Below are 13,784 nucleotides of genomic sequence, written 5' to 3'. Positions count from 1 at the left end.
GCATTTGCAGGTTTGTTTTTTTTTGTTTACATGTAGACTTCAGCATCTCTGATGCCGTTTGGCCTCAGGGTCACAGTCATCCTGAACCAAAGGAAAGGTGATCAACAGTCACCAACAACAACAACAACATAGTCGGGCCTTTAGAAGTTTTACCTACCGACCGACTGATTAACGATAATAAAAGCATAACATAAAAGATATTATTACCATATTATATTGCCAGTTTGGTTTTTAAATCCTCAGAAAGTTGCTCTTTTTGCATTTCAATCAAAATGCTTCTTGGCAGATAAATGAACAGTTTTGCATTTATATACACAAGTTAATAAAAGAACTGATTTACATTCGTTTTTTTATACATTGCAAACAATGCAGTTGTAAAAACCAAACCTCGTAGACCTCTGCATCACGTGGATGTTTTGGGAAAGCCGAGTTGTTTCCATGGTCGACTTCCCAGCATGAAGTCAGTGTTGGAAGAAGCCCAGGAGTTGGAATCCACAAATGCTGGTCCGTCTTCACACACCTGTAGTAGAGGCAGATTAACCTTTGTGCTATCCAAGGCACTTTAAGTGCCTAGTGGGTCTAGATGACCCCACTCCCAACGTTTCAGTGCCTAGGATAGCACAAGGGTCAAACAGCAGCTGGTAGCTGAATCCTGGGCATTTTAAAGCAGCAGGATTATCAGATCCGTTACATTTTTTTCGTCTGCTCCTGATTCACATTTATTTGAATTAAGAAAGACTCAGAAATGCAATTTAAAGCTGGATTTTCTTAATTTACTCCATCAGAAAAATGGCACAAGAAAATACTAAAAACACTAAAGAAAATGCTATTTTCATCGGAGTTTTATCAAACTGGAACCACCTTACTGTGATGCGTGAGGGCTAACCTCTGCACCACTGTGTCTTCATTTCTATTTTACCCAGATCAGAATCCTTTTATTGTCATTGTACATGGGGATACAATGAAATTATGAAATTTGAGTGGTGAAGATAAAATAAAAATACTGTAACTCACATCTCTGATCAAAAAATGTACAATGTGTACAGAAACAATTAAATATTACATACATGTGAACAAAATAGAATGGAATGAGTTGAGTTGCCATGACAAATATTGTCTCTGCACTACTTTCAATAAATAATTGACCATTTCTATTTGCACATCCATTGGTTTTGTGTTTCACCATTGATTGAGTTTAAGCTCAGGACAAATCAGAGTGCATTGCTATTAATGCATTCATAAACAAGTCTCTACACGCCGGTATACACTTGATTCCTATCCATCCGTTCATTTCAGACCCAGACACTTTATTAGGCACACCTGTCCAAACACTAGTTAGCACAAATTTCTTATCAGCCAATCACACGGCTGCAACTCAGTGCATTTAGGTCTGCAGAAGAGCATCTCTGAACACACAACACGTCCAACCTTGAGGCAGATGGGCTACAGCAGCATAAGACCACACCGGGTGTCACCTCTGTCAGCTAAGAACAGGAAACTGAGGCTACAATTCCCACAGGGTCACCAAAACTGGACATTAGAAGAATCAGAATTAGAAAAATGTTGTCTGGATGACGAGTCTCCAATTCTGCTGCGACATTCGGATGGTAGGTTCAGAATTTGGCATCAACAGCAAGAAAGCATGGATCCATCCTGCATTGTATCAACAGTTCAGGCTGCCGGTGGTGGTGTCATGGTGTGGGAGATATTCTCTTAGCACACTTTGGGCCCCTTAGTACCAACTGAGCATGGTTCCAACACCACAGCATACCTGGGTGTTGTTGCTGACAGTGTCCATCCCTCTCTGACCACAGTGTTCCATCTTCTGATGGCCACTTCCAGCAGGAAAAGGCGCCAATGTCATAAAGCTGGAATCATCTGACTGGTTTCTTGAAAATTATGAGTTCACTGGACTCAAGTCCCCAGATCTCAACCCAATAGAGCATTTTTGGGATGTGGTGGAACTGGAGATTGGCACCATGGATGTGCAGAAGACAAATCTGCAGCAACTGTGTGATGGTATGTCAATATGGACCAAACTCTCAGAGGAATGTTTCTAGTATCTTGTGTCACCCTTGTGCTATTCTAGGCACTTTAACATTGGAAGTTGGGTCATCTAGACCCACTAGACAGTGCTCTGAACCTTTTTTCTTCAATGATTTATGATCTTCACTGGTGTCCATGGATTACATGAAATCTTTCCACCTTTATCCACCTTTGACATGGTAGGGAGAACACGTCAATGCAAGGGTGGGGTCATCTAAGATAGCACAAGGGTTAATCTACACCACCAAGGATTAAGGCAGTCCTGAAGGCAAAAGAGGGTCCAACCCGGTTCTAGCCAGGTGTCCCTAAGATAGTGGCCGGTGAGTGTATACATGTACACATATACAGTATTTTCAGAAGAAACAGAGGCACAGACTTGACCCCAGATGATACATATTTCTTGATGGCTGAATTGTTTTTCCCCGTCCATCTATGAATCTGTATGGGTGGTGGGGGGAGAGTGGGGGTACTGCAGTACAGTCCTGCATCATGCTGAGGCTTCTAAACCAGCCGCTTAGAATAAAGGCCTCAAAGTACATTAACGGAGAATAAAAGCTGCTGGGTGTAAAGTTGTAGAAGCAGCAGCTCTGGTTGTCAAGAGCTGGCGGTGGGTGGGGTAACGGTGTGTGTGTGTGTGTGTGTGTGTGGGGGGGGGGGGGGGGGGTAGCCGTTTAGGAACAGAGCCGAACCCTGACTCTGCATTCCACAGCAGCCTTGCGGTTTTCCTGCATGTACCCCACCAATTTGCCTCATTTGTCTCCCTCCCTATTTTGCACGGCGTCAGCTCCTGTTCTCTCCGCTGCACGGACCAGGAGACTGAAGTTTCGACGCATTAAAAGAAAATACTATAGAGGGAGGGGTGGGGAGGTGGGGGCACAATGAAAGGAGAACTTGCTGAGCGTGCTCAGGAAAACTTCTGTTTTGCACATTTAGGCGCTCTCACAGACGAGTTCGCACACAGACGTGTTACAGATAATTAGCTTTTTTTATTTTTATTGGAATACATATGGGTTTACTGTACAGTTGGCAGCATCAGGAGACCTACATGCAGATTGCCACAGTAACGTTAAAACATGCACAAGCCTAACATTGAAAGGAAAACTCCAATCCTGCAGTCCGACTTCTCCGATATGAGATTCAACCGTGAAATCTACGCTTTTGTGTTTGAAATGATGACTTCGACGCTGAGGAGACAGGGAGAACTTTGAACACCTGTCAAGTCTGAGTTTTAAATACAGGTAAAAGGAGAGCTCTGGTTGTTGGAGCCCTGAAACTTACAATGGCATAACAACAGAGCGTCCCTCTTCAGCTCCAGAATTCAATTCAATGAGGGATGGTCACCCGCTTTCCCTCCGATGCATCATCATGTGCAGGTTTGTGTAAAATCTCAAATACAGAATGCAGAAAAAAAAGAAAAAGGGAAAAAAAAAGACTCTCCAGGAGTGTAGAAACAGACCACCATACACAACTTTGTCAAAAAAAAAAGGAGCAAAAAGATTTTGTTTTTAAAAACCTGATGGACAAATATTTAATATACATCAATAACAAAGGCCCATTTTACAAAATTACAAGTTTCTTTAAATAAAATCTATCCAATATAGATTTCAAAATAAGATCTTTTGTTTAATAAAGAAATAAAAACATACATGAGTGGGGAAAAAAGGTCTGAAAATGTAAGATTTCCTCCTTTAATATAACAGAGGGTAACTACAGTGGGGGGGGGGGGGGGGGCATTAGAGCACAGTGTGGAATGATTTGGCGCAACAATAGAAGGGAGACCTCAACGTTTCTGTTAAAACATAATTCCTTGAAATGTTTTTTTGTTTTTTTTAAATACTCCAATTTTAATACATTCAGCACAAAGCTATTTAAAAAATCTGTACATTTCAGGGGCTGGGAGGGGGGATGGGTCAGGGAAATTCAATTCAATTCTTAGAATTAAGTGCTGGTTAAGTGCAGATGACAGACGCCGCCAATCGGTGACAAAAAGTCTGCTCGCTTCCTGAGTTCTCGCTGATCCAGTCTGCACCAAAGACCTTCTAGTCTTCCTCATAGAAGAAGACAAATAGGAGGGAGAGCGACGCCGTTCCCAACCGTCCAACCTCAACCCTACAGAGGCGCGGAAACCAAACTCCCACATCCAGCTGACAGCATCGAGGCTGGCCTGCTGTCGTTCCAACGCGTGGATTGAAGGTGCAGCTGGTCGCTGGACGGCGGAAGTGTTCGTGTACATGTGGGTCTTGTAAGGAGGAGGGGATCCAAGCAGAGCCGAGGATGGAGTTTCACCTTTGCCCTTTTGGTAAAGAAAAAAAAAAAAAACTCCCAAATGGAGGAGGAGAAACCCTCCCTTGAGCCATAAAACCTACAGTTTCCGACAGGTTGACTCTTCCTGGCACCCCCGTTTTAAATCGCTCCTTTAGTAGTGGGAGCACGCGGGACGGTTCAAGGGGAGGTAAAGGAGCCGTTTGGATGGAAGGAAGCAGGTGATACAAGAGAGCAGGGGAGGCCAGCTCGGAGCCACGAACACCCCAAACGCCGCGTGCTTCACTGGCAATCCGATCACAGAGAAGTGTGTTTTAATTAACCACAAAGCGGGATGCCCTGCCAAGCTGTCCGTCGTCCCATCAGCCGTATTTAGAAGCTCCGAGTCGAGCTGCGGAGACAGGATTAGACGCTGCCTGACCTCTGACCTTTCAGCTACCCGGGGAGCTGTACGTCAGGCTCCGGTGACGGGCCTCTGGCCTTAAATAAAACGTTTCTTTAAGCCGGCGGCATCCACCGCTGGAGTTAGAGGACCAGACTTTACTTCTGGGAGATAAGAATTCAAGAAAAACAAAAGCACAGATAACGCGGTTGGACTTATGGGAGCCTTTGCATGTCTGCTCTTTCCTGTCATGAAGTCAGCAGAGCCTCCTCACGGTTTAAAGAAGTTCCCTCAACGTACAAAAATACTTGCTTTCAATGTTCCCACCACGACAGTGAAAAAAAAAACACATAAAAGAAACCAAAATTGCTTTTTTAGACAATCTCTTGCCGGATTTAAGGCACCCATGAACATAATGTGGATCTTTGCAGCAAAAGGTAAACATTGAAGCATTTAGAGGTGGAGGTGTGCATTCTTCTGCATTTCTGTTGCTTGCATGGTAACAGTAGGAGCTCTGAACTCTGTTGCACGTCTGATTTTAGGGGGTGGCTTTGGAAATCCCACATTTCCACCGATCCCGCCCACACTTGAAAATCCTGTCTTCTTCAGAAATGTCCCTCTGGGGTTACTGTCTTCAGAGGAGGCCATCTAATACCCATCCTAAAACCCTGCAGGAAGCTTGTCAAAGAAGGTTCCGACGCATGTTTCCAACACAAATGTGGATTTTTTTCACTCAATAAAAAAGGCTATTTCTAACAGTGGCTGCTGCTGCAACAACGACAGAACCCAGTGGACGCTCGTTTTTCTATAAAGTCAAAAGAAAAAGGAAAAAAAAAAAAAGATCTGGGACGATTCGCACTGCGAATCCAGTCTCGCACCAGCTTTCTGTGCTAGAGGTGTGTGAATGTGATGGCAGGCTGATGACTCCTAATACTCCGTTTGCCTCCATGTTGCCGTCACGACCTCAGGAACGACGCACCGCGGGAACGACATCCTGGTTTGGGTTGACGTAGACCCTTCCACCGTCTTTTCTTTTTTTTTTCTGCGCGTTCACTGCGCAAATTCTGCATTCTTTTTGCCTCAAATGGTTTGAGACGAACGGAAACGAATGATGCAGAACAGGAAGCAAATTACAGAAAAAAGGAGGGGAAAACCCCCCCACAAATAAGGTCCCAGTTTATCGGAAATACCGTGTCCTGAAAATGCTGCAGACCCCGGCAGATTACATGCCGAGTCCAAAGCATTCAAGTGCTTTTTTTTATTGACTAAAAACATGCTAAAGGGAAGTCCTGACAAACCAGCCAGAGAAAGCGAGTTCATCTGCACGCCGATTCAAGGACAAACACGCGAGATAAGAACCGAAAACATGAAGGATAATAAAGAAAGACAATGAGGGTAATTTGCTTCCTGTTTTTGGTCACAGTTAAAGTAAAGATCTCCTGGTTTGTGGTGACGATCCAGGCCTCCGAGATGCCCTGTCAGAACTCTGAAGAGAAAACTGAGAGAGGATGAAAATCTGGCCAAAAGTGAAGCTTTCAGCTCCACTGAGGTTTCTGTAATAGTTCTCAGGAAAAAGGCTCTTGCACTAAAGTCGTTCTTCCTGAAAATCCATTTGAATATCTTCTCTGGCAGGCAGGAAAATCTCCAGTGTTCCCCGGCATGCCAGCCTCTCCCTTGTCAAGTTGAGGTTACATAAAAATACATCCAGCTCAGGAAGCAGAAGAGGACGCGCAGGCTTTCCAGGGTTACGGCGAGCACAGAGAGTCAGTCTGTGGGTTTCTGTGGGCTGCAGCTGCTGCTTCTTCTTCTTCTCCGGCCTGGCTGAGAAATGTGGAGAAGGTGGTGTTACACGAGGACGGCGGTGGATGGCAGACGGGGGTTTGGTCCTCCGTGGGCCGTGACGACCTTTTTAGAGCTGGAAAAAGAATAAACATAAGAAATGTTTCTCACATCTTTTGTTCCTTATTATAAAGAAATGTATGATATTATTTGTTGGTTTTTAAAAACCCACTGATGAAAATCATGTTTTTAACTTGTTCTTATTAAGGATGAAAATCTGTCCTAGAAAAGGACACAGGTTTGTTCATTTTGGCTAAAAACAGCATAATCCTGATTAAAAGGCCACTAAGATGCTTTTACAAAAGATGATTGGAGGGAGTTTTTTTAAATAGAAACTGTTTATTGTGGCTGTGGAATACAAAGTTTTATTTAAAAAAAAAAAAAATTTCGGGGCTGATTTTTAACATTTCGGCAAACATTTTTTCTCCTTGTGGGAAAGAACCTGAAATTTCCCACCAAAGCTGTCTGTGTTGCATCAGTTTGACGCTGCATATTTAAAATTAAAGCCCAAAAGGAGCAGAAATGTAATTATAACATCTGTTTCTGTCAGTGGAAGACTTTTTAGAAGCCAAAAGAGAAAGAAGAGTCGATCGCCTCCTACCCTCCTCTAGTGATGCTCAGACTGACGGTGGTTCCACTGTCTGCTTCCCGCTCCCATCCTCCCCTCGGTTCTGGGTCCTGACCCTTGCCATCGGCCGGACCACGCCTCCCCTCCTCCTCTGGGGGAGGCTCCTGCAGCCTTGAGCGGCCGGTCGTTTGAAGCCCCTGGGAGCTGCGAGTCGCTGCTGGGTAGCAGGCGTCTCCATGAGGCCGGGCTGTGGCTCGGGTTGGGACTGGGGTCCGGGTTGGATGTGCTCTGAAGGACAGAGGATGAGATAGACATTTGAGAAAACAAATAATAAATAAAGCACCGTTTGACTTTTGCGCAGGTGAATTTATCCCGCTCCGTGTTTTAGCTTTTTGAAAGGACATTTGTCTTATGTGGCTATTAAACACACGCTGTCATGTTCACTTGCATGTGCCCGAGAATGTCTGCCATGTGGAGTCGGGCCAAAGGAAAAATTCCCAACCAAAAACCACAAACAAACCCCAAGCTAAGAGATTTATAATTTGGTGGGCCGACTGGAGAGTAAAAGCCGAGTTACTAGAGTGTGGTGGACGCGTCGGCACGTCCCCCCCCGTAGCCTCAGCAGTCCTCCTCAGAGAAAGTGAGAGTTGGATGACGGTGCAGTTGGTAAAGCACACAGAAAAAGTACCTCGCTCCTGTAATTTCAGCTTCCAGAAAGCACCATGATTAGTGACATTTGGTGGTTGGAGTGGGCCTCTGCTGCAGATTTAGAACGCATTCTCACTAATTGGCTGGATAGGGTCGTGCTAAGCGGCATGTTTCAGTCTCTCTGGGTTACAGACAGGAAATAAGTCACAGTCCAACCTTGCCAAGGGGGTGTACTTAGTTTTGTCATTTCCTTCTCCAGTGACGGAGAGGAAGAGCAGTTTCTTTCTCCTTCTATGGTGAGGCACAGCTGCAGGAATGCTTTGTTTCTTTGACTTTAATGACTTGCATTGCACAACACACTTTAATGCAATAAAATGAAATTAAAAAAGATGTACAGTGATCTGTCTTTTATCGCCAGATTTATATTCTAAAGATAAACTGCGATAAGTGAAATCTGCAAAGTAGTCGGCAAAATGTTTTACAATTACAGATTTTTTAAGGCAGTAAAAACCCCTTAGTACACACTTTTTCAAACAGAAATGAACATGTTCACTCTTTTCTCTCATTTAAACTCTCAAAGTTCAAACCTTCATTAAAAAATAAGTCCAGTTTATAGAAGGAAGACACAAAGATGATCACAGTCAAAGATTTATTTCAATTTAGCGAGACAAACACATTCTGTACTGAAGACGAAAATTGACAGCAGCCAATCAGGATGCAGAACTCAATGCGCTGTAAGAAATTCTAAACTTGCTCAACAACGAAACCGCAAAAGGTTAACCGCCAAATAAAGAGGGACCACTGTACAAAAAAATGAAGTGTTTTAATGATTAAGCAGCAAAAACTGGGGGGAAAGATAAGTTACACCAACTTTAATGAGAGCAACAGATATGTGAACGTGAAATATGAAATAAAATACAAATAGCAGTTTTCAATCAGATTAAAAGAAATCCACGTACTCTGAAATGGATTTGCAATTCATTCCTCGGATCAAAAACAAAACAGCATCATTGAAAAAAAAAAACGAAATATGGTGCTCTACCCAAAACACCAAATAAGGTGGCATAAGGGAGAAAGTTTGGACTCGTTCTGCAGTCACCAGACTCGCATCCTTAAAGACCCACTCAGATGAAAACGGTGTTTTTAACATGTTTTTGTGGCACTTTTCTCATGATGGACTTCCTATATTAAGAAAACTACGCTTAAAATGGCTTTTCTGAGTATTTTTTATTCAAATTGTTGTGAAAAAGAGCTGATTTGTTATGCAGAAAAGACACCTCCGCTCCTTTGTAGACGTCTAGCTTCAGGTTTATTTTTTATTTTCCTCGTCTGAGATGGCATCTGGCTCTAAACTCTACGGATTTGGAGTGCTCCAAAATTGCTCGGCCATTCTTGTTGCACCGGTAATGTTAAGGCCGGGGGTGTGAGGGGCTGTACGCTGGCAGGACAGAGAGCTCTCAGTACAGTAGTGGGGCAGGGAACCCAGGGTGGGGTTGCTCCACACCAACAGTCCCAGCCACAACTGAGAGGCAAATTTCTAATCAACTCCTGCCGCTCTGAAGAAACTATGTCCTAGAAAACGACAAAGACCGCTGGGAAGGCTTAGACAACAGATCAAACCACGATGGCTGAAACCCAGTCCACCGTAAACCTCTCTGTGGTAAATTGCTGAGGCAAATATCAAACTGACCCTTAAAGCTCGGTCAAAACTTAAAAAAACATGTAGCCATGAAAAAATAGAAATGATTTTGTTTTGGAGTAGCATAAAGTCTAGAAAAGAAAAGAAACGCTGGAAGTCCAACAAAACAAATAACTTCTGCTTTTGGTGTGTTATCCAACTCTTCTGCTGTCGGGTTGTGCTGCCAACATAAGCGCTTAAATCAGCGTTCCGGCTAGACATTCCTGGTCAGCCCAGGTAAAAATTCCACAGGGGGTGGCTTTTGTTGGTTTAATCTTTGATTTATGAGTGATAATTGATGTTGTGAAATAACTCATTTATTGTTTTTCATGGGTCACTCATGCAGTCTTTTCTAACCTATAACTAAAAAACCACCACAGTGATATTGTTCAGGATGTAATTTCTCATTTGGGAGGAGGTTTTTTTGTGTGTGTGTGTCAAATCAGGGGAGCGCTTTGGTATCTCGATAATCAGCCACGCTGAGCGGAGCCAAGCATAAGTTCACGGCTCTTTCCCCCACAGGCTGAGGTCTCCTGCTGCCGCGTCAGGAGGAAGTCCTACAATGCTGTACTGTTTGCCACCAAGGTGCAGAATGACAAACGCCAGCAGTTTGTCATTTGAGTGCAGACCTGTTGGGTTTAGTCTTATCATAATTGATGTGCAGCAGTGAGTGTGAGACCCTCTGATACCGTACGCTGGTTTGCAGATAAAGGCAGCCTCACATTGTCTGCAGATGCAATAATTTCTGATTACTGTTCATGTTCTCTTCAAAATATGTGTGTTTTTGTAGGCTTATGGGTTCATTTCCACCTGAAATCAAAACAAAATCCCCCCTTGATTCACTACAGTAAAATTTAAAATGGCCTGTTGACAATTAAAGTCATTGGTTACTACAATTATTTCAAAATTGGGATATTTCGTGACAATCTTGTCCTGTCATGCTGAAAGGAATTGGTTTGTGTTTTTTGGGCTTTCAGCTGTTAAACTATTCAAGTCTGGACTAATTTCTGTCAGAATATTGTCCATGTGATGAGAGTTGTTTGATCAAACAGGCTGAACAGGAGTTGTTGATCAGGTGATGCAGTTTTCACTAAATAAACGCTGCTCCGTTTTTCACAAGCGTTTCTAAATTTTAAGACAAGATAACTTGGTTGTTTTCATACCAAAAACACTCTAAAATATGTAAAGACCATTTCCCCCCCAAACTACTTATTCATTGTTGGAATGGAAAAACAGGAAACGGTATCTAGATCAAACCACATGTGGTCGGAAACTTGGAGAGATCAAGATGGGGCCAAAAATAGAAGTACAATTAAATGCCAATCAGTGAGAGGTAAGGACGTCTGGCTGTTTGCAGTAACAGCCCTCTATCATCAGGCTCCTGACGTTTCTTGTCTTAACTGCAGCTGTATTTGTTCAGTGATCCTGAGAATAGATGCTGCTCAGACCACTGAAATGTCCGAAAAAATGCAAACCAGAGAGGGTCGGCTGTGCTCCAAGACATGCTTCAAAGTCTATTAATGTTTTGACTGATTTTTGTTTTTCCCTGAAGCAACTGTTTTTGTAATCGCTATCCAAACTGGGAGAGCAGTTCATGCATCAAACATCGGGACGACCAACGGCTTTACAACTTCTTTAGTAAATTCCCTTAAAATGAAAGTTTTGATGGAAGGTGGAGAAAAAATGGACGGGTTTATGGGGAGACAGACATTTCTTTACAGGATATCTTAGCTGAGTCATGGTGGGTCCAGGCAGACAACAACAGGAGATCTGTGTTTTATTACTGCTCAATGGCCCGGAAATACTGAACACGAGGTCACAGCCATGTGGTTACCCTGACTGTGCACTGACCCTAGAAGAGATCCTCGCCTACATTATGCCGTTTATCCCCAGCTATAACTGCATGGAGGAATCCTCTTCTGCGGAACAAAGACCTCTGACACTTTTCACCAGTCTACATGAGTGATGAAAAGCTGCATCGAAGGGCCGAACCTCTGCGTCTGACACATTTCATTCAGCCTGGTGAAGTTAATGAGAGGCATGCAGGCAATTACAGCTCCGAGGCCAAGCCAGCGGCTATGTGTGTTAGCATTTTTACACTAAGAATTGAAACAAAACAGATTAACTGAACCTTCTAATGTTAAAAATGCATCATTTGAATAAAACTAAGATAAAAATACTCAAGCCGTTATTTGATAAATGTGTAGTTAAAACGTCTAAGGAGTTATCTAAGAGGAATAGGTGCCAACTATGGAAACATGAACATTCTTGAGATTTTGGGACAAATAAGTGTTCTTTAGTAAAGTGACCTTAAAGATGACGTCCAACTACAGATGGGTACCAAAACTTGGTGCCCATTTTCAGTTTTGCTCTACAGTTCTAGCCAATCGTTTTACACTTCCAGGGATTGTGGGCAGGCTCATAAGAATGGATGAGGCCATGAGGGTGGGCGGAGCTTCAGTCAAAATGCTGAAGCCAAGGCGAGGTGAAAGTTCGGTTGTACTTAACAGCAAAAGATTTGAATTCAGCAACCTGATGGATAAGAGTTGCGCGTACATCACGCTGTATCATCACAGGTAAATGCTTTTGGGGGAAAAAATTGTGTATTTTTTCATGTTTGAAGCACCGGTTTGAGAACCAATTAGGCACCAGAACTGTTTCCAAAAGTGTCGGTTTGGCACCGTATAGAATCCAAACAGTACCCATTCCTATGTTAACTTCTTTCTTGTCGTGGTCGCAGAAGCTGCACTCCTCCTCATTAGGCTGCAACCCCAATACTTTCACGCTGCTGTGAATTTGTAGGCATTGAGATCAATTGTTTCCACATCTGCATTGGCTTCAGAAAATTGAGCAACTGAGCAAATCCAAGCAGCTGCCGGACACTGTAATGTGGCGAACGGCACATTTAAATATAAGAATCCTATTCTTTTCTGCTTGGTGTTTTCTTGACCTTCTTTTCCCCTGTTGAGGTTCTTTTTAATTTCCACCCTCCTTTCACGTGTCCCACCCTTTTCTTTTTGTGCTTAATGGGGCAGCAGGAGTCCAGTCTGCAGAACTGCTGCCCTAAGCTTAAAGCCGCAGAGCCTGGCGTCAGGAAAAAGTACGCTGCAGTGCAAAGTTAGACGCACCAGGAGCTCGGCTTTGTACGTTTCAAATAACGATTTAAAAAACTCAGAACCTCCAAGTTCTTTGTCAATGATAATTTTAGAAATGAAAAGTCTTAAGCCCTGAAAGAAAAGTAAGAGCTTTTAAGATATAAGACATCCTCGATATAAAAGACATCCTGAATGAAAAACATGCTTTTTTTACAGCATTGCCACTTTGGATTTCAGCATCAAAACATATTTGTCAAATAGATTTGGAAAGAAATAAACAGTTTCAATTTCAAGTTTGGATAAGACAGTTTGTTTAAATTGTGGTCAAATTGATCCTTTTAGGTGTATCTGTTTAACTAACAGAGTTTCTGTTAGTTCTGTTGTAGAATGTCCTTTGTAAATAAGGAGAGCACCTACCGGTGTTTGTTGGGAGTATGACCGACTCCAGGACTGAGACGTCACAGGTGCGTGGGGTACCGTCCTTCCCAAGCCTCCAGTTTCCAGAGTGGGAGACTGTGAGCTCCTGGTTCGCCGAAGAGCCGGTTCCTCTGCTTCCTTAGTGTTTGTAGCAGCACTGTTGATTCTGCGCATGTACACCTGGGGCAGGAAACCACACAAAAAATGTTATATTTGGTAAATTCACTCTTATGCGTCAATGTTTTTTAGGAATGTAGTAGCTCACACGTCCCCTCACCTCTGCAGGTGATGGCTTGGTTACCTTCTGTGCTGTCAAACCAGCTGCTGCTCCGCTGCTTACGGATTCGTCTACATCAAATGTCGTTGCACGGTATGCCCTCCATGTCGTTGAAGCCTCTGCTTCATCTTCAGACCAGTCATCCAACATTCCTCTTTTGGCTTTTGCCTCGTTTCCTGGCGTGGCACCCTTGTTTCTCCAGGTGCTTCTCACAGTCACATTCTTTGTGTCTGGTATGCCGTCTTCTGGAGAGTACTGGCTTTGTCTTTGGCTTCTCCAGCTGGTGACTGTAGTCGTGCTGCTGCTGCTCTCAAAACCGGATTCTGAATCATTGACGTCTGCAGACGTGTTGTCTATGGGCTGAGCGCCAAGACTGCCGCGCAGGCTGCTGGAAGAGGAGGAGGAAGAGGCCTCCACCATGGAGGCTTTGTAGAATTTGGACCTTGATGAGTTATCACCGTGGTTGAAGCTCCCACAGTCCTGGTCCTGGAAAGACCGCATGGTGATCTCACTTTTGGGTATGGAGATCTCATATGGGATGGAAATACTGCCATGGTGGTCAAGGCTGGGAC

At 43.5% G+C, this 13,784-nt stretch overlaps 1 protein-coding gene across 2 annotated transcripts in view; it reads right to left on the bottom strand.

Annotated features, from left to right (window-relative positions):
* Positions 1-3,012: 3,012 nt before the first annotated feature.
* Positions 3,013-13,784, bottom strand: part of luzp1 (leucine zipper protein 1) — a 43,461-nt gene continuing 32,689 nt past the window's right edge. Inside the window, exons 5-8 of one of the 2 annotated variants that reach the window (XM_011490199.3) lie at positions 13,213-13,784; positions 12,936-13,115; positions 7,131-7,385; positions 3,013-6,605 (exon numbers count right to left, since the gene is read on the bottom strand). In XM_011490199.3, coding sequence (XP_011488501.1) covers positions 7,137-7,385; positions 12,936-13,115; positions 13,213-13,784 — 1,001 coding nt within the window. In that variant the 3' untranslated portion in view covers positions 3,013-6,605; positions 7,131-7,136. The remainder of the gene's footprint in view (positions 6,606-7,130; positions 7,386-12,935; positions 13,116-13,212) is intronic. The other variant, XM_011490200.3, reaches the window with a different exon arrangement.

Source organism: Oryzias latipes, chromosome 22, assembly GCF_002234675.1.
Source record: "Oryzias latipes chromosome 22, ASM223467v1".
In the NCBI taxonomy this organism is placed as follows: Eukaryota; Metazoa; Chordata; class Actinopteri; order Beloniformes; family Adrianichthyidae; genus Oryzias; species Oryzias latipes.
This window is presented reverse-complemented; position numbering and strand designations above follow the sequence as displayed.